The sequence below is a fragment of the Neophocaena asiaeorientalis genome, unplaced genomic scaffold (assembly GCF_003031525.2).
Source record: "Neophocaena asiaeorientalis asiaeorientalis breed wild unplaced genomic scaffold, Neophocaena_asiaeorientalis_V1.1 scaffold342, whole genome shotgun sequence".
Lineage (NCBI taxonomy): Eukaryota > Metazoa > Chordata > Mammalia > Artiodactyla > Phocoenidae > Neophocaena > Neophocaena asiaeorientalis.
Window position 1 is genome coordinate 1,286,827 of NW_020174037.1, and position 21,022 is coordinate 1,307,848.

The 21,022-nt window shown below is 39.0% G+C and overlaps 1 protein-coding gene and 1 pseudogene across 1 annotated transcript in view; both read left to right on the forward strand.

The window, feature by feature from the left end:
• Positions 1 to 21,022, forward strand: part of SLC44A1 (solute carrier family 44 member 1) — a 119,967-nt gene that overhangs the window by 19,997 nt on the left and 78,948 nt on the right. Inside the window, exon 3 of the mRNA XM_024753681.1 lies at positions 7,109 to 7,251. Coding sequence (XP_024609449.1) covers positions 7,109 to 7,251 — 143 coding nt within the window. The remainder of the gene's footprint in view (positions 1 to 7,108; positions 7,252 to 21,022) is intronic.
• On the forward strand, positions 3,635 to 4,731 carry LOC112405300 (nuclease-sensitive element-binding protein 1 pseudogene; annotated as a pseudogene).

Below are 21,022 nucleotides of genomic sequence, written 5' to 3' on the forward strand. Positions count from 1 at the left end.
CTACAACTTACCCCTGATCATTATTGCTGCTTACTTATGGACTAGGTACTGTTCTCTGCACTCAATACAGATTTAATTTTCACAACTGCTCAGTGAAGTAGATACTACTGTTATCATCATTCCCACTTTACAGATAAGGAGGCACAGTGGTATGTCGAATAACTTGTCTAAGATTACACAGTGGCGGCAGCATTGAACCCAGGGTAGAAGAGTTAGAAGGCAAGACCTCAAGAGATAGTCAGTCCCTTCTTTGTTGCCCGGAATTGGGAACAACGAAAGAAGTTGCTGTTAAGAACATGGACCTGTAGGACACAGTAACCTCACCTGCCAGTTAAATGTGGTCTAGTCAATATTTCAGACTCTGAGCAAAGAGTTTAGCATTCCTGCTTCCTCTAGTGCAGAGTTAGGACGCTAGAGTCCTCTCACTCCATATCCTAGCTGTGCAGTCTAGTCAGGAACGGTGCTGCTAACGGAGATACGGCATATGCAGGAAGGGGAAGTGGTTTGGGGAAATGTGGAAGGAGGTGAGTTGTGGACATGTACAGTGTGTGGGTAGGGATAAGCAGTTGAAAATACAGAGCTGGAATTTTGGAGAATGATCTGGACTAGAGCTGGATTTAGGAGCCATTATAGGTCTGCATAGGTCGTCCCTGCAGACTGCTTTCAAGGACCTTTTTTATTTTATAGCCGTAGTCTAGTTCTTAGAGCATAGTGTTTCTACCTCATTAACTATTGTGGAGTATGCAGCACAAAGTGAAAGACTCAAAGACTCACTGCAGTGTTTCGTCACCTGTGTGATGGGCTGTGCTTTGGCAGGATGATAGAATAGGAAGAACAGCATGCCAAAAATCACCTTAAGGTCACCTGATCCAAGTGGCTACCTACTTTCCGTTAAATCTTTTGGTTTTTCTTTTTTTTTATCATTGTGGTAAAATATACATAACTTAAAATTTATTATTTTAACTATTTTTAAATGTACAGTTCAGTTAAATCCATTTACTTTTAATCTACATCCCCTCCCGCCCCTTCCCCACTCAGTCATTATAGTGGATCAAAAGGGCCTATACTTCTCCCTGGAAGTATACCCTGAAAAAATTTACTCTGTATGTACTTTCCCTTAGAATCATAACATTTTGGAAGTGGAAAGGGCTTTTGAGATTAATCTAGTCCATTCTTAATGACAGGTAAGGAGACTGAGGCTCAGAGAATTTAAAGTGACTTGTCTGGGATCATGAGTATTTGCAAAAGAGCTGGGTTCAGTTCTCAGTACATATTCTTTGTCTGTGTTTTCTTTTTCATTGCTCGAGCTGCCCATGAAACTGAACCTCTCTCTGATTTTGCTCCCTCATGCCCCATTATTTTTCTCTTTTGAGAACACTTCCGTTCTTTCAGGGTGAACTTTACGTATTATAACCCTTTGTACCTTGCATGGCATCTTGCGTTTTTATGTGCTCAATAAATGCTTATTGAGTGGATATTTCCTAGACTTCCAACCATTCTTGTTTTTTTTCCTCTTTCTTAGAGTAATGTATCCTATTAAACTTTAAAGAAATCCAGAAATGTGGCAGATTGGCAAAGCTTTTAACTTTGTTTTTGAAATTTGCTTGCATACGTATTAGTTCTGCATCAGGCATTCTAATTCTATCCTGTCTGCTGGGTCCTAATAGCCCCCTTGTCTCAGGGTTCTCAGAACAGGAGGAAGAGAAGCCAAGTGTTACTCTGAAGTCTGACAAATTAGTTATTAGCAGACTGACTCCAAGTGTTGATTGAGATAAGAGAGGAAGTCTTTGAGAAAAAAGCCCGGATATATTTTCATTAATCCCCGGGAGAAGGCTTGTAAGCCTTAGTCTTTTTCCCCCATCTTTTTATCTTGAAGTATGCTTCATAATGCCATATTCATACCCCATCCCCACCCCTCATGCATGTTTTGTTGACTTTTCTTTCTCTTCAGAGAGAAACTGAGGCCTCTGCCTTGCTCAGTTGCACGGTAAATGCTCCACACGTGTGAAATTCAAACATGCTGGTGAAATAAAATATGTCCCTTTTTTTGACTGACAGTGAATGAAACTAAGCCAAAACTCTTCCTTAAGTTGAACTAATAAACCCTGTGATGTGAAGGAGAAATGAGCACAGTTCATTAATTAGCAAATTGTCTTTTCTCTGACGTAGGCAGTAGGTACTTATTAGTTGCCAGATCTTGCCTGTGATCTACCATCCCTGCATCCCTTTATCTGATTTGAGTCACCTCCTGTTTGTTATTAGATTTGTCTGCTCCTTCTCTCTCTCTTCAAATAGCAGTTCTGAAAGCACTTCAATAGCTTAGTCATTTTAAGATTTTAGCCAGGATTCTCTTCCTTACTAATAGACTTACTTTCTCTCTAGTGATTGCTCCCTGCTCTAGGTGTATAAAAGCTTTCCTCGTCCCCCTTATCATTTGCTTAGTTAATGTGATTTCCTTCTGTTGAGTACGGCCCCCATCCGCCTCACGGAGCCATTAAATTATTGAGTGCGTTCTGTAAAATTTCTCTCAGCCTATTTTAATTTCATGTACCACATTTTTTCTCATTTGAAACTGTATTGCTTCCTGCATTTGGATTTCACATTTTTTTTAAAAAGGAGATTGTCTTTTTAATTATATTTGGCCTAGTTCTCCATTGTCACTACTTGTACCATATGGGAAGTCTCTGGAATAACAGTCTTGGTTTCTTTCTATCTTATTAGCTTCCTATTCTCCTTCCTTCTCCGCTGCAGCTTTTTACCCTCTCCACCCTAACGCTTTAGGAAGCTACTAAGAAGTTTAAATGGCCTCTGTGAAAATATGTCAGTGTCCCATTTTACCAATATATATGTAACATTTATAATTTATACTCTGCCTACATCCCAGAGGGATATGAGGTGGCTTATGATTTTTTAAAAAAACAACACAAACACACACACATGCACAAAAGCCACATGTTCCACAGTATTGTTAAAAATAGTCATAAAGGGAAATCAGAAACCATTTAAGGCAATCTGTAACACAAAGTACTTATAAACATAAGAAGAATATTTGTATAAAAAGTGAAAGAACATAACCTTTTAATTATGCAAGGGCTTTCCTATTTTAGACTAGTAGTGAAAGAAGATTGTAATTGTGGTCTGAATGTTTCTGTGTCATAACAAAATGACTGACACTAGTTCTCACTTTCCCTGACCCCTTAGAAAGTCTTGTCTAAAATAGATAACTGAAGGGGTTTTTGGTTTGTCCCCAATTACTGTTGTCAACCTCTTTAGTCTGACTTTCTCACTAACAGGCACCATACATTGATCACCTGCCATGTACCAGACCAGGTAGAAGTTAGAGATGCATTATCTCATTTAGTCCTCATCATTAGGCTGTGAAACAGTTGATATTACTTTGTGTCAGAGGAGGAAACATCTAAGTGGGTAACTGGATCAAAGTTATACAGGTAGTAAGTGGTAGAATGAGGGTTTGAATCCAGAACTTTCTGGATTCCCTTTCTATTACTCTGTGATCCTTCTTGTTAAAGAGCTGTATTGGAAAAGTTAGCCATGAAACCTCCAATATTTACCTCCACCTCCAGTTTTGTTTAGTGTAGGGCTTCCTAATTTGAAGTTCAAGGATATGCTTAAAATGGCATGCTGGGAGAGCGGACCCCAGAGATCCCCGAGCAGCGCCACCGCTTCCGCCGACCTAGTTACCATCACAGCCTGGGAGGAGCCGCAGCTGCTGCAGGGGGCCCCAGTCACCGTCGCCGCAACCAGGAGCAGCGAGGCCGAGACCCGGCAGCCGCCTGCCGCCCTCAGCGCTGCCAACACCACGCCCTGCACGACGGGCAGCGGCGGCGCAGGGCGCGGCGGCCCAGGCGGCCTCATATCAGCAGCGCCTGCCGACGGAGACGACAAGGTCATCGCAACGAAGGTTTTGGGAACAGTAAAATGGTTCATTGTAAGAAACGGGTAGGGATTCATCAACGGGAATGACGCCAAGGAAGATGTATTTGCACACCAGACTGCTGTAAAGAAGAACCCCAGGAAGTACCTTCACAGCGTAGGAGATGGAGAGACTATGGAGTTTGATGTCGTTGAAGGAGAAAAGGACGCGGAGGCAGCAAATGTTACAGGCCCTGGTGGAGTTCCAGCGCAAGGCAGTAAATGTGCAGCAGACCATAACCATTATACACGCTCTGCACGTCGCAGGGGTCCTCCCCGCAATTACCAGCAGAATTACCAAATCAGTGAGAGCGGGGAAAAGGATGGGGGATCGGAGAGCGCTCCTGAAGGCCAGGACCAACAGCGGCGGCCCTACCACAGGCGAAGATGCCCACCTTACTGCCTGCGGAGACCCTATGGGTGTCGACCACAGTATTCCAACTCTCCTGTGCAGGGAGAGGTGATGTAGGGTGCTGACAACCAGGGCTCAGGAGAACAAGGTAGACCAGTGAGACAGAATACGTATCGGGGTTATAGACCACGATTCCGCAGGGGCCCTCCTCGCTAGAGACAGCCCGGAGAGGACGGCAATGAAGAAGATAAGGAAGATCAAGGAGATGAGACCCAAGGTCAGCAGCCACCTCAACGTCGGTACCGCCGCAACTTCAGTTACAGACGCAGACGCCCAGAAAACCCTAAACCACAAGGTGGCGAAGAGACAAAAGCAGCCGATGATCCACCAGCTGAGAATTCGTCAGCTTGTCTGCTCCCGAGGCTGAGCAGGGCGGGGCTGAGTAAATGCCAGTTTACCATCTCTACCATCATCCGGTTTAGTCATCCAACAAGAAGAAATGAATACGAAATTCCAGCAATAAGCAATGAACAAAAGATTGGAGCTCAAGACCTTAAGTGCTTGCTTTTTGCCTGCTGAACAGATAACTAGAGCTATCTGCATTATCTACGCAGCATGGGGTTTTTATTATTTTTACCTAAAGACGTATCTTTTTGGTAATGACAAACGTGTTTTGTTTTTTTTGTTTTTGTTTTTTTTTTTAAAGCCTGGTTTTTCTCAATACACCTTTAAAGGTTTTTAAATTGTTTCATATCTGGTCAAGTTGAGATTTTTAAGAACCTCATTTTTAATTTGTAATAAAAGTTTACAGGTTGATTTTTTTCAAAAAAGTCAACAAACTGCAAGCACCTGTTAATAAAGGTCTTAAATTCTTAAAAAATGGCATGCTGATTTGCACATGCATATGTATGTTGGGGAGTATACATATTTTTCTCATGTCTTAATATTGGCTTGACGTTCTGAGGTGGAACTAATTGCCCTGCAGTCTCCTTGGAGGAGTCAGGAGAGAGGGAGAGGGAAACCAGAGTGAGGGTGAATGAGTGAATACTGACCAGCCTATGCCTAACTCCAGTGCTAGCAGTTAGCTGCGCTTTGAGGCAGAAGGGTACTAACATGCACTGAGACAGACACTTTACATTATTATCTTAGGTGTTTGTCACAGCAGCCTTAGCGGTAAGTGGTTTTAGCCCCAACTTAGAGATGGGTAAAGTGAGGCATGGAGAATTAAGTAAGTTCGTCCAAGGTCACCTGAGTAGAAAATGGACTCATCAGTATTCCACCGATCAGTGCAGGTTTATCTGATTCCAAAGCCCATGGTCTTTCCCTTACAACATGTTCTCATTTCTAGCGACTGTAATAGCCAACATTTATTGAGCTCTTACTATGTGCCAAACAGGATTCTTACCCCCTTACTGGATTGTTCCATTTAATCCTTACAGCAGCCTTAAGAGCGACACTCATTATCTTCATCTTACAGGTGAGTAGATTGAGGCACAGAGAAGTAAAATCACTTGGCAAAAGGATCAGAGGGTGAGAGGGTAGCGAATCAGGCATAGTCTCTGCTCCAAGTCCACTTTCTTACAAAGCGTAGTTTCAAGACGTTTTCACTAGGTAGACCTACACTCTCTACGCTTCCCCCTTCATTTTCCTTACCTGCACGATAAACATAGAGGAGCTATTTAGAAAAAAGAGTTTGTTTGCCTTTTTAGGAAAGTAGGTTTAAGGGGGAAATCCTTTGAGGCATTGCCTATGAGTACAGTATTTACCAGTGTAGACCTGAGCTCTAGCAGGACTGCTTAGGTAAGCACTGCTCATGATACTTGGCTATGATGAGTGAAACAGTGATAATCTCTACCTTCGTTCGTCACTTTAATAAAGATAACAAAAAACTCAGCCTTTTTAATGACCGTGTTGCAAGAATATTTCTTAACCCCCGTCCTTTCTCCCAATTCAGTCAGTTTATTAGTGACTCACCTTATTTCCTGTTCTTAATGCCCAGTAGCCTGCAGTTGAGTGTAGGGTTTTATTGCTTTACTTTGGTCATTGCATCCCCAATTTAGCAAGCATGATGCAGTTCTGAAGGAAGTACTATTTGCCTTTGGCACTGTGGCGAAGCATATTCCCATGAAATGAAGTGACCTTTGCGGCACACGGACCCAGTGCCTCACTCTCCTCGAGTCTCCAATGTTCAGAGCCTGGCGGTGCTTCATGGTATAATTCTTTGGCTTGTATACAACTTTACTGCAGGAAGGGAACAGAAGTGTTGTGTGTACTGAAGTGATAGTGATTCAAAACCCACATACCTATTGTTCTTTGAATTTTTGTCTTTCATCTGTTGCTGTTGTTCATTTAACAGAACTCTTTTACAACCAAATAAAACTAAAGAATGAAGAAAGCTGGGTCTGAGTCTATGCTCTGATCTTTACTAGCTTCTATGGCCTTGGGCAACTTATTTATGCTCTCTGGGCCTCAGTTTCCCCATCATCAGGATTAGAGAAAATGTATGGGAAGCATCTGGTACAGATCCAGGCATTGAGCAGATGTTCAATACAGAGAAGCTGCTATTATTATTGTAAAATGCAAAGACAACCTTATGATGTAAAAGCTTGAGATTTGTTATTGTAGCAAATAGTGTTACCCTGTGGACTGCTTTGTATATCGCTTATGTGAAATCCAAGGAAAACAGTGAAATAGTGTTTGCAAAAGGAAAGATAGCTCTTTGTTCCCTTCAAGGGACAAAAGCAGCTCATTATTTTATCAAGTAGTGACTGTTGCTATTGAAATGGTTTATTTGTATGTTTTTTTCTGTTTTTTTTCCCCTAGGGATTTATTTGTGGCTTTTCAGTAGCAACAGGTGCGGCAGCAAGACTAGTGTCAGGATACGACAGCTATGGAAATATCTGTGGGCAGAAAAATGCAAAGTTGGAAGCAATACCAAACAGTGGCATGGACCACACCCACCGGAAGTGAGTAGACTGGCTGAATGGTGAACACTGGAAACTTTGGAGGGGAGGGGGCATCCTGCTTTTCTTACTGTTTTAAAGATAATATCTTACGGAATATTATTTTTATATGTTTCCTGTTGATGTTTTTTAATTTTCTTTTTAACTGTCCACTTGAATCATTTCTAGTTTTGGTCTATAAATACATTTTCCAGGAAACAAAATTGGGTGCCATGTTAAAATGGGCTACCTTGAGGTTTTAATGAGTAAATGCGTGATTTGAGAGGGTTACTCTTGTACTCTGTTTTCCGACTCACCTTTAGGCTGTACACTAAGTTTTAACACAGAAAATAATATAATATTTTTCTTCCTAAGAGTGTACTTGATGGAAGGCAGAGGGATAATGGATTTTGACACATTAAAGTTACAATAAAGCATTTTGTGCTGCATCATTTATAAGTACACATTGATTTCCAATTTTATGAGATATATTTTCTTTGTCAGACTTTGAAATTTCTTTTGGGTTCTCAAGGTTCAGCATTTGGATTTCATGAAATTCCTGACTTAATCGCCTCTTTTCTTCAAAAGAGCTATTTTTTCATTTTTAACGTCTACGGGGAAAATATATTTCATCAAACATTTTATGTATGATAGTATGTTTGTTCAAACTGTGTATTTATGCCCCATCAAACTTTATTAGACAGCTCTAATAAATAAATACAGGTCTTCAGAATTAACCGAATTAATTTTAAGGTAACAGGTTAATCAATTCCATTAATGAACTTTATAGGAAAAGGCTAAAGCAGATAAAAACATTTTTTAGACTGTAGTTCTATTATATTTGGGGGGATATAATAACTATATTTACTGTTAGATAAATCTGTTGGTTAAATCTGGGCCCCTAATTAAGTAGAAGATTCATTTGATAAATGTAAAGACTTGAAAAAAATCCAAATAGTTCATCATATCTTAGAGATATTCCTCCATTTAATGAAGGAATAATGCAGTTCAAATAAATAATTCTAAATAATGATCATGAATACTTGTATAGTATGCCATAGTCAAAAAGTATATAATATCAACCTGTGGGGTAGGTGTAGCAGAGGCTTAGAGAGATTGAAATGACTTCCCCAAAAGTCTGGTGGGCAGTGGATGTCCAAGACAGACCATGGGCTTTTCTCTTGATGGGTACCTGCATCCCTTAACAGAAGAAATGAAAATTGGGCTCTCAGAGCATAATTTGGAGAATTGTTTCATTTGTCCTTCTTTTTGATTGCTTCATGAAATTAACACAAATTTTAGACTTTGTGTTATTTGTTGTAGCAAATCTACCCAAACTTCTTATTTTGAAATAATTTTAGACTCATAGAGAAGTTGCAAAAATAGTACAGAGTTCTGCATATATATATATATTTTTGAAGGTAGTGTCAAATATTTGTAACTCTTTAATGCTGTTGACATGTACCAAACATAAAATATTACCATTTAGATAATTGAGGAGACAGGAGGAAAAGGGCTCTACTTCCTCAGATCTACTGCTGAGATGGGGTCATGATCTTTCTTATGGCTCCCTTTTTAACTTGCTGGTAACTCCAAGCATATTCTTACCATAAAGTTTGTGTAACTGTCACTTCATCCTTAAGCTTATTAGGTTCATTTGATCAGTTTTTAATTTCAAATCCTCAGATTATTCTATGTATATTTTGGCCTCTTGCAAAGAAAGCCTGCTTATTTTTCTGAAAAAGTGGTTCCCTTTCCTTGAATGCTTAGCACAGTTGAGACACATTCATGGATAGCTTGTAGGGTAGTGTCCCAAGTATAGCTATGCCTTAACTCATGTATATAGGTTTAAATTTTATTTTTTTAATTTTTTTAATTTTTTATTTTATTATTATATTTTTTTTGCGGTACACGGGCCTCTCACTGTTGTGGCCTCTCCCGTTGCAGAGCACAGGCTCCGGCCGCGCAGGCTCAGTGGCCATGGCTCACAGGCCCAGCCGCTCCGCGGCATGTGGGATCTTGCCGGACCGGGGCACGAACCCGTGTCCCCTGCGTCAGCAGGCGGACTCTCAACCACTGCGCCACCAGGGAAGCCCTAAAATTTATTTTTGATCTCTACTTCTTCTTCTCTGCATATGAACATTTTAGCACTGAGCCATCTAAGTATTTCTATCTATAAGTAATTTTTAAAATAAATGAATGGTACTGTTTTGAACGTATCTTTCTCAGGTAAGTCTATACTATTTGGATTTGAGAGGAGGTAGAAAATCTTTGTGTTTTTTACCTATACTCCATCCTTTTTTTTTTTTTTTTTCCTGCCAAATGCATTGGTTTCCTCCTTTTTCACACATACATCTTTGGCTTTATTATGAATACCATGCCCTTCCATTCCTATAGAAATTTTTATACCTGTTTTGTCTGCTGTTACCTCAACTTGACCTTGATCATTTTCTCCCATCCCTTATCCTCAGCCCCTAGTTCCTGGTACTTACTAGAACCTCCATACATAGTTGTTGAATAAGTTAATGAATGAATCCTTTAAAATCTTGAATACAGCTCTTTCTTGCCTTCATGAATATTGTTTCCTCTATCAGAAAAAAAAAAATCCTCTTATTCTTCATGTGGCTAAATTCTATTCATCCTTCAGCTCTCAGTATAAATGTTACTTCCCAGAAAGGTCTTTTTTAAGCTCATAATTTGTCTCATTTTATCCTGTAATATGTGTAATTATACATTTATTTTGTGATTATTTGTTAAATGTTGGTCTCTTCTAAGTTCTATGAAAGCAGAGGTGAGGTCTCTTTTGTTCACTGCTGTATCCTCAGTACCTGGAATGTAGTAGGCACTCAATTAAACGTTTGTTGAATGAGTAAATAAATTTATTTATTTTTTGGGCTTCCTTGGTGGCGTACTGGTTGCAGGTCCGCCTGCCAATGCAGGGGACGTGGGTTCGTGCCCCGGTCCGGGAAGATCCCACATGCCGCAAAGCGACTAGACCCGTGAGCCATGGCCGCTGAGCCTGCGCATCTGGAGCCTGTGCTCTGCAACGGGAGAGGCCACAAGAGTGAGAGGCCCCCGTACCACACACACAAAAAAATTATTTATTTTTTTGAATATGTTCTCAAAGTGAATTACTGAGTCTGAGGATCTGAATATTTAAAGATTATTAATACGTATCACTAAGTGCCTTTCCATACAGTCTGTTCCATTTACATTCCCACCAACAAAGTGTCTGAGATTGCTTTATCTTTGCTAGTATTATTAGTTTTTGTACTAATCTGATCAACCACAAAGTGGTGTTTTATAGTTTTAATTTGCATTCCTTTGATTATTCATGAATGAGAACAAGCATACCTATTCTTGGTCTTCTTATCTCTAATCTTCTCCATCCTTTATACTGTGATAGGATTAAGTTCTTTGAAGCACTTTTTACTGTCATTTCCCTGCTCTAGAGCCTTTCCTTTTGTGTGATTATCTACAGTATTGAAAATGAGCCCACTTAGCCCTACCGTGACCTAGACCCAATGTACCTCTTCAGTCTTAGCTCACTGTTTCTCAGTGTAGTGATACTACTGTCCGTTCAGTTTATTCTACCTCTGTGCTGTCCCTCTACCTCTCTGCCAATCTGAATTCTTGAAAAAATGTGGGTCTCATACCCTCTCTATGGAATATTTCAAAACTAACTTTATCCCAGAACTTTATACTTGGATTTCTATTTCCTTTAAGTTGTTCTCTAATTATACTGTGCTTCTTATCTGCTTGTATTAATGATCAGTTGCTAGGAAACAATATTTCCATAAACTTAGTGGCTTAGGACAGAAGACATTTATTATGTCACGGTTCCTGTGGGTCAGGAATCTGGATTTGCCTTAGCTGGACTCCTGCTTCAGAGTCTCTCAGAAGGCTGCAATCAAGGTGTTGGTCAGAGCCGGCGTTCTACTGGGGAAGTTCCCCTGCCAAGCTCAGGTGGTTGTTGGCAGCACATACCCCTTGAGGATTGTTAGACTGAGAGCCTTAGCTCTTTACTGGCTGTCAGCCAGAGGCCACCTTCGCTGCATGCTATGTGGGCCTCTCCACATGGCAGCTTACTTCAAAGCCAACGGGGAGGGAGTCAATACAGAGAGTCTGCTAGCAAGATGGAAGTTACAGTCTTATGTAATGTAACTATGCAAGTAAGATCCCCTCACCTTTGCCATATTCTACTGGTTAGAAACAAGTCACAGGTCCCACCCAAACTTAAGGGGAAGGGTCTGAATTATAGGAGGTAGGGATAATTAGGGCATCTTAGAGTCTCAGTGCCACACTGCCCAACTCTGTCTCCCTGGAGCACCATGTTTTGTATGACTCCCAAATTTCAAAAACCAAGAGTTGTTTCTTAAGGGCTTATTGAATTGCAATAAAATAGGAAGGAGGTAAGTCAAGAGAGTCATGGGAAGGGAAATGTCTTTGACCTGTTCTAACCAGAAAATTTAAGATACCAAGACGACTGTAAGAATTCTATAGTAGTAAAGAAAAGTCTGTGTTTATTTTTTTAATCGTTCTAATTATAATGTGTTCTTTTTCTCCAAATAATATTTACTGTAGTAATAAAGATGTATAGGAACATGGCAGACAATATTTTATGAGATACTGGAAGGCTTCAACTTCAAATGGATTATATTCCCAAAGTTGATTTTTAAGTCAGTTGCTTGAGATGTATAAAACTTTTCTGCCTAGAAACAATGCTATAAATAAAGTTCTGACACTGGGTCAACGTAGAAAAGCTCATTTATCTTAGAACCATAAAGTGCCAGAGATGAAAGGGATCTTTAAGATTATCTAATAGGTAACCTCCTTAAAGCATTGCATCAAATATTTGTGAGTGCCAGCTAAGGCCCGGAAAAGAAAATGACTTGTATTTATAGCTGAGCTATGGTATTAATGTTACTGTAGAGCATGGGTGTGGCTTATAGCCATTTTTTTTTGGTAGTGGGGATTGGGATGGTAATAATATAGTTTGTACTCTGGTTGGCAATTCCCAAAACATATCTCTTCTGCCACATTCTAGATTTTCAAAACCATAAAGCTAGTCTTAGGGCTTCCCTGGTGGCACAGTGGTTAAGAATCTGCCTGCCAATGCAGGGGACATGGGTTTGAGCCCTGGTCCGGGAAGATCCCACATGCCGGGGAGCAACTAAGCCTGTGCACAACAATTACTGAGCCTGTGCTCTAGAGCCCGCAAGCCACAACTACTGAACCCGTGTGCCACAACTACTGAAGCCCACGTGCCTAGAGCCCATGCCCCACAGCAAGAGAAGATACTGCAATGAGAAGCCTGCGCACCTCAACGAAGAGTAGGCCCCGCTCACTGCAACTAGAGAAAGCCAGCATGCAGCAATGAAGATCCAACACAGCCAAAAATAAATAAATTTTTAAAAAAACAAAAAAATAAAATAAAGTTAGTCTTAGAGTGTATGTGTCAATTTTTAGACAGAATCATTATTATTATAGAAATTGTTCCCAGAAAGGAAGCCCCATCAATTTTTATCTTATTTAAAATTTATATTTATTTATTTATTTTTACAGTAGGTCCTTGTTGGTTATCTTTTAAATATAGCAGTGTGTACATGTCAATCCCAAACTCCTAATCTATCCCTCCCTCCTTCCTTCCCCCCTGGTAACCATAAGTTCATTCTCTACGTCTGTGAATCTGTTTCTGTTTTGTAAATAAGTTCATTTGTATAAGTTTTTTTTTTAGATTCCGCATATAAGTGATATCATATGACATTTGTCTTTCTCTGTCTGATTATAGTTTTGATTTGCAAATCATCAAATCATCCATCAAATCTCTGCTTTATCCTTATCAATTTGGATAAAGCAGAAATGCTTCTAGTTCTAAGATACCTGAATTAGTGTATATGAGAACTATATGGGGGCAAAGCATCTAACTCTGTTGACCCCTGGTAAGATGATTGGAGGAGGGGAGGTACTGTGTTTCCTCCACGGATAGTCCCTTTTTCTGGTTGCTTGGGATGGGAGAGGCTAAGGCAAGGTGGCAGTGGCTCTTAGTATACACAGGCTATCATAAAGCCGGGTGAGGGTATGTAGGGAACTGCTTTTAATCACTTTGATATAGGCATTATATTATTAATAGAACTCTGTTCTCCATTCTGCAGACAATCCTAACATACACTTAGTGTCCACTTTCTTTGTTGCTCTAAGAAGTTTTCTCAGCTTATCCCACTTATCAGTATTGATCTTTCTGCAGAGGTTCTGAAGGTACCTCTAATACACAAATTTTTTGTGTGTACTTTTTTTTTTGCACAAATCTAATGTTCTTCTTTATCTTTTTGGCTTTTCTCTAAGGAAGCCATTAAAGTCCCAATCACTGATAAAAGCTCTGTGGCCCTAAAATGCCTCTCAGATTTCAGATGAATCAGTGTCAACAAGATGTACAGGAAGTAGAGGTCTGAGGAGGTTGATGGCATGTATGTGTGAGTAAAAATCCATAGGGGGCATTTTATTTGAGACCTTTTTCAGTTACCTTCATAATATTTAGCAGGGTACCTAGTGTGAGTTTTACTTCTTTTCTTTAACTGTCTCATTCCCCAGAAATCCACAGCTTAGAATGTTTGTGCTGGAAGGGCCCTTGAGATCACTGAGCCCCTTCATTTTTTTTTTTTTATTATTATTATTTTTTGTGGTATGCGGGCCTCTCACTGTTGCGGCCTCTCCCATTGCAGAGCACAGGCTCCGACGCACAGGCTCAGCGGCCATGGACCACGGGCCCAGCCGCTCCGCGGCATGTGGGATCTTCCCGGACCGGGGCACAAACCCACGTCCCCTGCATCGGCAGGCAGACTCCCAACCACTGCGCCACTAGGGGAAGCCCCGAGCCCCTTCATTTTATAGGTGAAGAAACTGGGGTCTAGGAAACATCAGTGACTTGACAAAGACAGTAATACCAGGACTAGCTCTCCACTCTCCATGTTTAGTGTAGTGCTCTTTGCATTATATGCTATACTGTCTCTGGTAAGCTACACAGTGATTCTACTTTCTCACCCTTTCCGCTTTTGGGGCCTTTCCCTTCCAACATTTAAAGATGAAAGAAACTTAGTAGAACATGCAAAGAAGAAAGGGCAGGTTATATAAATCAATAAAGTTATAACTAAAGAAACTTCTTAAGGAACCAAAGCACCTATACAATCTCTGAAGGCTTTGAATAATTTGGAGGCAATCTTGTGTGTTTCTTTCTCTGTAAGATAAAGAATATGAATTTTAATGATGAAATGCATTTTTCTCCTTTCACATTTGTATATTTTTACCATTTGTATGTGTTAAATATTCATTGAAAAACATGTAGCTTAAAATTGGCAATGTTACTTTCTTAGTAAGATCATTGATTGTTTAATAGGCAATAGTCTTATTTTAAAGAAACTGTCTATTTTTATAATCTCTGCATGGATACAGAATAGGACTTCAGGGACTTCCCTGGTGGTCCAGTGGTTAAGACTCCACGCTTGCAGTGCAGGGGCCCCGGTTCGATCACTGGTCAGGGAGCTAGATCCCGCATGCTACAACTAAGGCCTGGCATAGCCAAATAAATAAATAAATAAAAGATTAAAAAAACCAAAAATAGAATGGGACTTTAGTGGCCACTGAATCTCAGAATTCTGTAGGTTTAGTGTCTGGTTCAGTCTATCCCATGATTGCTAATTACCTTATTAACTTTTTCCCCCTGGTTTCTTTTTTTTTTAATTGAAGTATAATTGATATACAATACTATATAAAGCTTATTAACTTTTATGATGTCTTATTTATTATTTAGGGGGTTGGTAGTGATATTATACCCATATGAAGAATGTGTTCACATTTTAAACTACTCATGACCAGACTGCCAAGCTTTCTGGGCCTATACTCTGCCATATAACCATATATTTTAGGAAGAACTTAAAAAAAAATTAGTTATCATATAAAACATAGACCTGTTTTGAAGACTTTTTAAAGAGTTATCAAATCTTGTTGACTATGCATACCTGTCTCTGTTTGCAAAAAAGAAAGACTAGAAAAGTAAAGATACAATTTGCTAGAATATTCACTTTGAGGATCCTTTTATCAGCTATGTACAGTTCTTCATGTTTACGTCGCTAGGGCTTATTTCTCTTCCTCCCAATGACTTAAATCAGATTACTGCCTACTGAATGACTATCCTTCACCATTCTTTAAAATTCTGTTTATTATTTTAGTCGTCAGCAAACATTTATTGAAAATCTACTGTGTGCTAAAAACCTCTATTAAGAATAACAAAATAGGAAACAACCTAAATGGCTGAAGAGAGGTTTGCTTTAATTCATTCATTCATTCATGAATTATATTTTTTGGCCATCTTCTTTGGGTTAGGCATTGGAGATTATACTCCTGAGAAAAATAGGCACACTCTTTTATCTCATGGAAATTACAATCTAGTAGAGAAAACAGAACTTAGTAATATCATCATATAATCACAAATGTTATTACAGCTGTCAAAAGTGTTATGAAGGGCGAGATATAAGGGCACCAGAGTGGTTATAACAGGAGGACCTGGTGCAGTCTGAATACTATGGAACGGTAAAAATGACGGTATAGAATTATGTCCATTGACGTGGAATATCCACATAACATTATTAAGGGGAAAATAAAGTTATAAATCAGTATATATAGTGTGATTTTTATTTATATATATGAAAAATACATGTACATAATAAAGTATAGAATGACATGAAAATATTAACAGTGTGATTAACTGTTGAATTATGGGTCATTTAAATTTTCTTTTATGCTTCTTTTTTTCCTAAGTTTTCTACCATCAGTGTATATTATTTGGGCAATGAAAAAAAAATTAGAGTTAAAAAAAAGGAATTCACAGTCCCTGTCCTTGAAGAGCTTCTGTTCTAATGAGGAAGACAAAATACACAGATAAACTATGACAGTGCAGTGTGGGGCATCCTATAAAAGTGTTGTATATTGAAAGCTGGGTGACTCCAGTTTCCTGGGTTCCTAACTGCAGGCTGGTGGGGACAGGAAAACAAGGCAATTTGGTGGTAGCACTGGGAGCACTATTGTGTTCAGTTCTACTGCTTCTGTAACAAATTGCCACAAACTAAGTGCCTTAAAACAACAAAGGTTTGTAAATCAGAATTCTCTGCACAGCACGGCTCAGCTGGTTCCCTGCCCCAGGTTTCACAAGGCTGACATCAGAGGGTTGGCAGGGCTGTGTTCCTTACTTGAGGCTCTGGGGAATGAACCTTCTTCCAAGTTCATTCAGGCTGTTGGCAGAGTTCAGTTCCATGTGGCTGTAGGACGAACTTCCATTTCCTTGCTGGCTATCAGCCAGGGGTCATTCTCAGCTTCTAGAGGTAACCTATGTATTCTGTAGCCTATATATTCTGTGGCTTATGGTCCCTTTCCTTCAACAACAGTGGGTCAAATCCTTCTCAGGCTTCAGTGTTTTCGACTTTCCCTTCTTTAGGGTTGCCTCTTAGTTCTCGATTGTCCATGTGGGTTAGAGAATCTCTCAGCCAATGACTCGGGGTTCAGGAGCAGAGTCATTCAAAGTAGGGTTTTTTTAGAGCCCCAGTTAGGTGAGTTGGGGGTTCAGATCAGAACTTGCATTCTAGCAGGGGAAAAATCAAATAAAGTAGATCTGTGGAAGGAGGGCACACATAGTGATGATGGTGCAGGAGGGAGCTGATGATGGATGGTCATGTGGGTTCTTGGCCCAAGAGGCAGCTCCAAGAGCCCACCTATAGTGAGGATGAGATTCCGATTAGAATGCTAAGCTTGGTTCTTGTTGGCTAAAGAACATCGTCTACAGGTTGGAGTTCTGCAGGCCAACCTAAAGCCTGATGAAAACTGGTACACACAGTAAGGAGCTCCCAGCTCTGTCTTGTGGAGTTGTAGAAACTTAGGAGAACAGAGGTAGCACATTTATCCATTGAGCTGGGTTTTATGGAGTGTCCCGGGTATTCTTCAGAGCAACCCAGTAGATATCTGCTCATTCCCGCACTTAGGGATAAGTTTGAACAAATGGAGATACTTTGAGCCTTTGTTGAGTTTGCCTTTGCTTTGAGGGAAAGCACTGTCCTCTGTGCCCTCCTGTCAAATACTCTCTGACTGCAGCATTAACCTACCACCTGTCCTAGTTTGGCTTGACACAAAAAAGAGCAGCCTAGATAGATACTTCACTTGAACTTGCATTTGTGGGCTCATTTGCCCACAAATTTACAAGCATTTGGAAACAGTAACATTTATGGTGTTCTATGGAAACTTACTGTATTATTTATGCAATTTTTTCCTAACTTTTCATTTTTTTCTCATGAAAGTTGTAAAAATGATAGTTAAACTTTCAGAAAGCAGATTTATGATGGCATCTTTGGAAAATAGTTTTTGTCATTTCATGATTACACCCTCTTTATCCTGAGTTTTTAAAACACTTTTTACGAAGTAACGTCTGTATTGCTAGTGAAATTCTTCCTTTAGGAAAATACTTACTCTGGATAATACTGCTAGCAATTTGAAAGAAGAGATCCAACTGCATGCCATAGGAAATTCAGGACTTGAAAGTCAAAATGTTGAGCAGATTCTAAATAAGGAAGTAAAAAGCCACTCAACAGAATTAGATGATAGGCATACACCTAGGCAAAGGAGGGATGATTGCTTTCTCTGTGTTACCTGCCTAGGTTGTATACTTGACATATCTAAGTTAAACAACTGATTGCACATCCTCAACCTAGAGTCTTACTACTTGGGTTGGTTCCAGGTTAACCAGACAGCTGTAAAAGTTCTTTGTTATTTTGTCATTGTACATAAGCTTATGGATATGACCTTTGTAATATACTTTAGGTTATTATGAACCACTTCAACTATGAACTTTATAGTCATCAATTTGCAACCTACTTATGTTTATCTGGATGTGAGAGTTGAGGGCAACTGAGAAGTTAGAGGGTATACAGTCCACACATGACCACACTCACTTCTGACACCAAATGCAAGTTCAGGGGTCCACAAGACCACCCTTAGTTTCAATAATTTTCCAGAAGCCCTCACAGAACTTACTGAAGTCTATTACACTCACAGTTACAGTTTATTACAAGGAAAAGCAAACAGATGTAAGGAGATGCTAACAGGAGAAGCTGTACTGTTGTTCTCTCCCCCTGGAGTCAGGGCATGTTACTTGCTTGGCATTGATGTGTGATAATATGCATGGAGTATTGCCACCTGGGAAGCTCAGCCAAGCTTCAGCATTCAGAATTTTTATAGGGCTCCATTATGCAAGCATGATTCATTACCCATGTGGCTGACTCAGTCTCAGCCCCTTCTGGTCAGGCTGATACTATATGATCCAAAACTCCTGGTCTATATGACATTGCTGATCTTTCTAAGAGTGGTCAACTTCCACCCTAAATCCTATCTGGTGAGGCCCACCTCCAACCTTCACATTATTGACTACCTGCCTTAACCTAAATCCCCACGCAAATAAAGACACTCCTACAAAGCTTAGAGATTAACTCCCCAAAGCCCAGGGCAAAGTCCAGACCTCTTTCTGAGTAGGTTAAATTTGTTACTACCCACTGGGACTCTTTAGATTAAGTTGCATTTTGTAAAATGCATTTTCAAGATGAAATTTAAAATATCTTATAGTCTTATTGAGGTATAACTTACGTATAATAATTTATCCATTTTAAGTGTACAGTTTTGGTAACTATACAGTCATGTGCTCCCCATCATAATCCATACTTCTTTTACCCCCAGAAAATTACCTCATGCTCATTTGCAGTCAATCCATGCCCCATCCTTGTCTGCAAATAACCACCGATCTGCGTTCTGTCAGTATAGTTTTGCCTTTTCTAGAATTTCATATATATACATGGAATCATACAGTGTGTAGTATTTTCTCACTTTTTTTCACATAGTATAATAATGTGAGATTCATCCATGTTAAATATATCAGTAGTTTGTTCCTTTTAAATTCCTGAGTAGTATTTCATTGTGTGGATGTATAACGTTTTGCTTATCTGTTCACCAGTTTTTGGATGTGTGTGTGTGTGTGTGTGTTTTCCACGCTTAACATTTTTTTCTATTGTGAATAACACTGCTTTGAAAATGTGTGTATATGATGTTGTATGAAGGTCTGTTTCATTACTCTTGGGTAGATACGTAAGATTGGGATTGCCAAGTCATATGGTGAGGCTATGTTTAACTTTATAAGATATTACCAAACTGTTCTGCATTCCCACTAGGAAAGGAGGAGAGTTACAGCTGCTCCATCTCCTCACTAACATTTCATATTATCAGGCTTTTTAATCTTAACTATTCTAGTACATGTGTAGTGGTATCTTACTGTGGTTTTAATTTTCATATGTCTAGTGACTGATGATGTTGAGCATCTTAAGTGCTAGTTGACCATCCATATATCTTCTTTTGCAAAGTATTTAAGTCATTTACACATTTTAAAATAAATTGGTTTGTTTGTTTTAATAAGTTATGAGTTCTTTATGTATACTAGATAAAAGACCTTTGTCAGGCATGTTCTGTAAATATTTCTCTAATATGAGGATTTCCTTTTCATTTTCTTGATGGTATCTTTCGACAAATGAAAGTTTTTAATTTTGATGAAGTCTAATTTATCCATGAGATAAATTTTAAAAACATCACACAAAAATGTGTCTTTTTAATGGTTCATGCCTTTTGTTTTCTAAGAAATCATTGCTGTACCCCAAAGTCACAAAGACTTTTTTGTTTTCTTCCGGAAGTTTTTTTATTTAGCATTTATGTTTAATGTCTGTGTACAGTGCGGAGAGGTCAAGGTTTGTTTGTTTTTCCCATATAAAAATCTAGCTATTTCCGCAGCATTTATTGAAAATGTTATCTTCCCCATTGAATTACCTTGGCACTTCTGTCAGAAAACAATTTCATTTTAAGTCTGAGGGCATGAGGGAAGTTTATGGAGTTTATAGTAGTGGCAGGTACCAATATTATGGAGAAATAGTCTATTTAAAATTAAACATAATAAGATGTCACCTTTTTTATAGTATTATTTTAAGTAAATAGTTGCAACAAATCATATAAAAGAGATAAGTGAAATGTGTGTAAATCAATAGAGAGAAAAATAATGCTATTTGTCAATGACAAGGGACTGTATCCTGAATGTTTAGGAGATTCAACAAAAACATGTCTTGCAATGAGATGCTTAAATCATGGGTTATAAAAATATGCCTAACTGAATTCAGTCATTTATTTTGTCAGTAGACAAAACATAATGAAAAAGATAATACTTGTTTTATTAAAAAATCTAACAAGATATAGGGCCAAATACAGAGAATTATAATACTTCAGTAGAAAAAAAGAAAACAAATAGTAAGAGAAATATAGTCTACTCCTGGTTGAGTAGTCTTAATATGATAAAGACGACAATACTAACAAAGTTAATTTATAGATTTAATATAATACCAGTTAAGATACCAATCGGATGTTGAATTGAATTTGAGTGATAGTATAAATCACACAGTAAAGGAGCAGGCAAGAACTTCAGGGGGCAAATGTTTTTAAAAATTGTTCTTGTTCATAAAATTATTTGAGAGGATTAGAATTAGGTGCATATATTTTAAGATAATTAAATGAAGATAAAGATCAGGAGCCATACCATGGAAGTAGAGAAAAGATTAGACCAGAAATCTAGGTTAGGTGTGGTTACTGAAGTTGATCATCAAATTAACTGTGAAATTTCTGTCTTTGAAGGCAGAAAAGGGAAACTTGTAGGTTTTACCAGAAGTTGCAA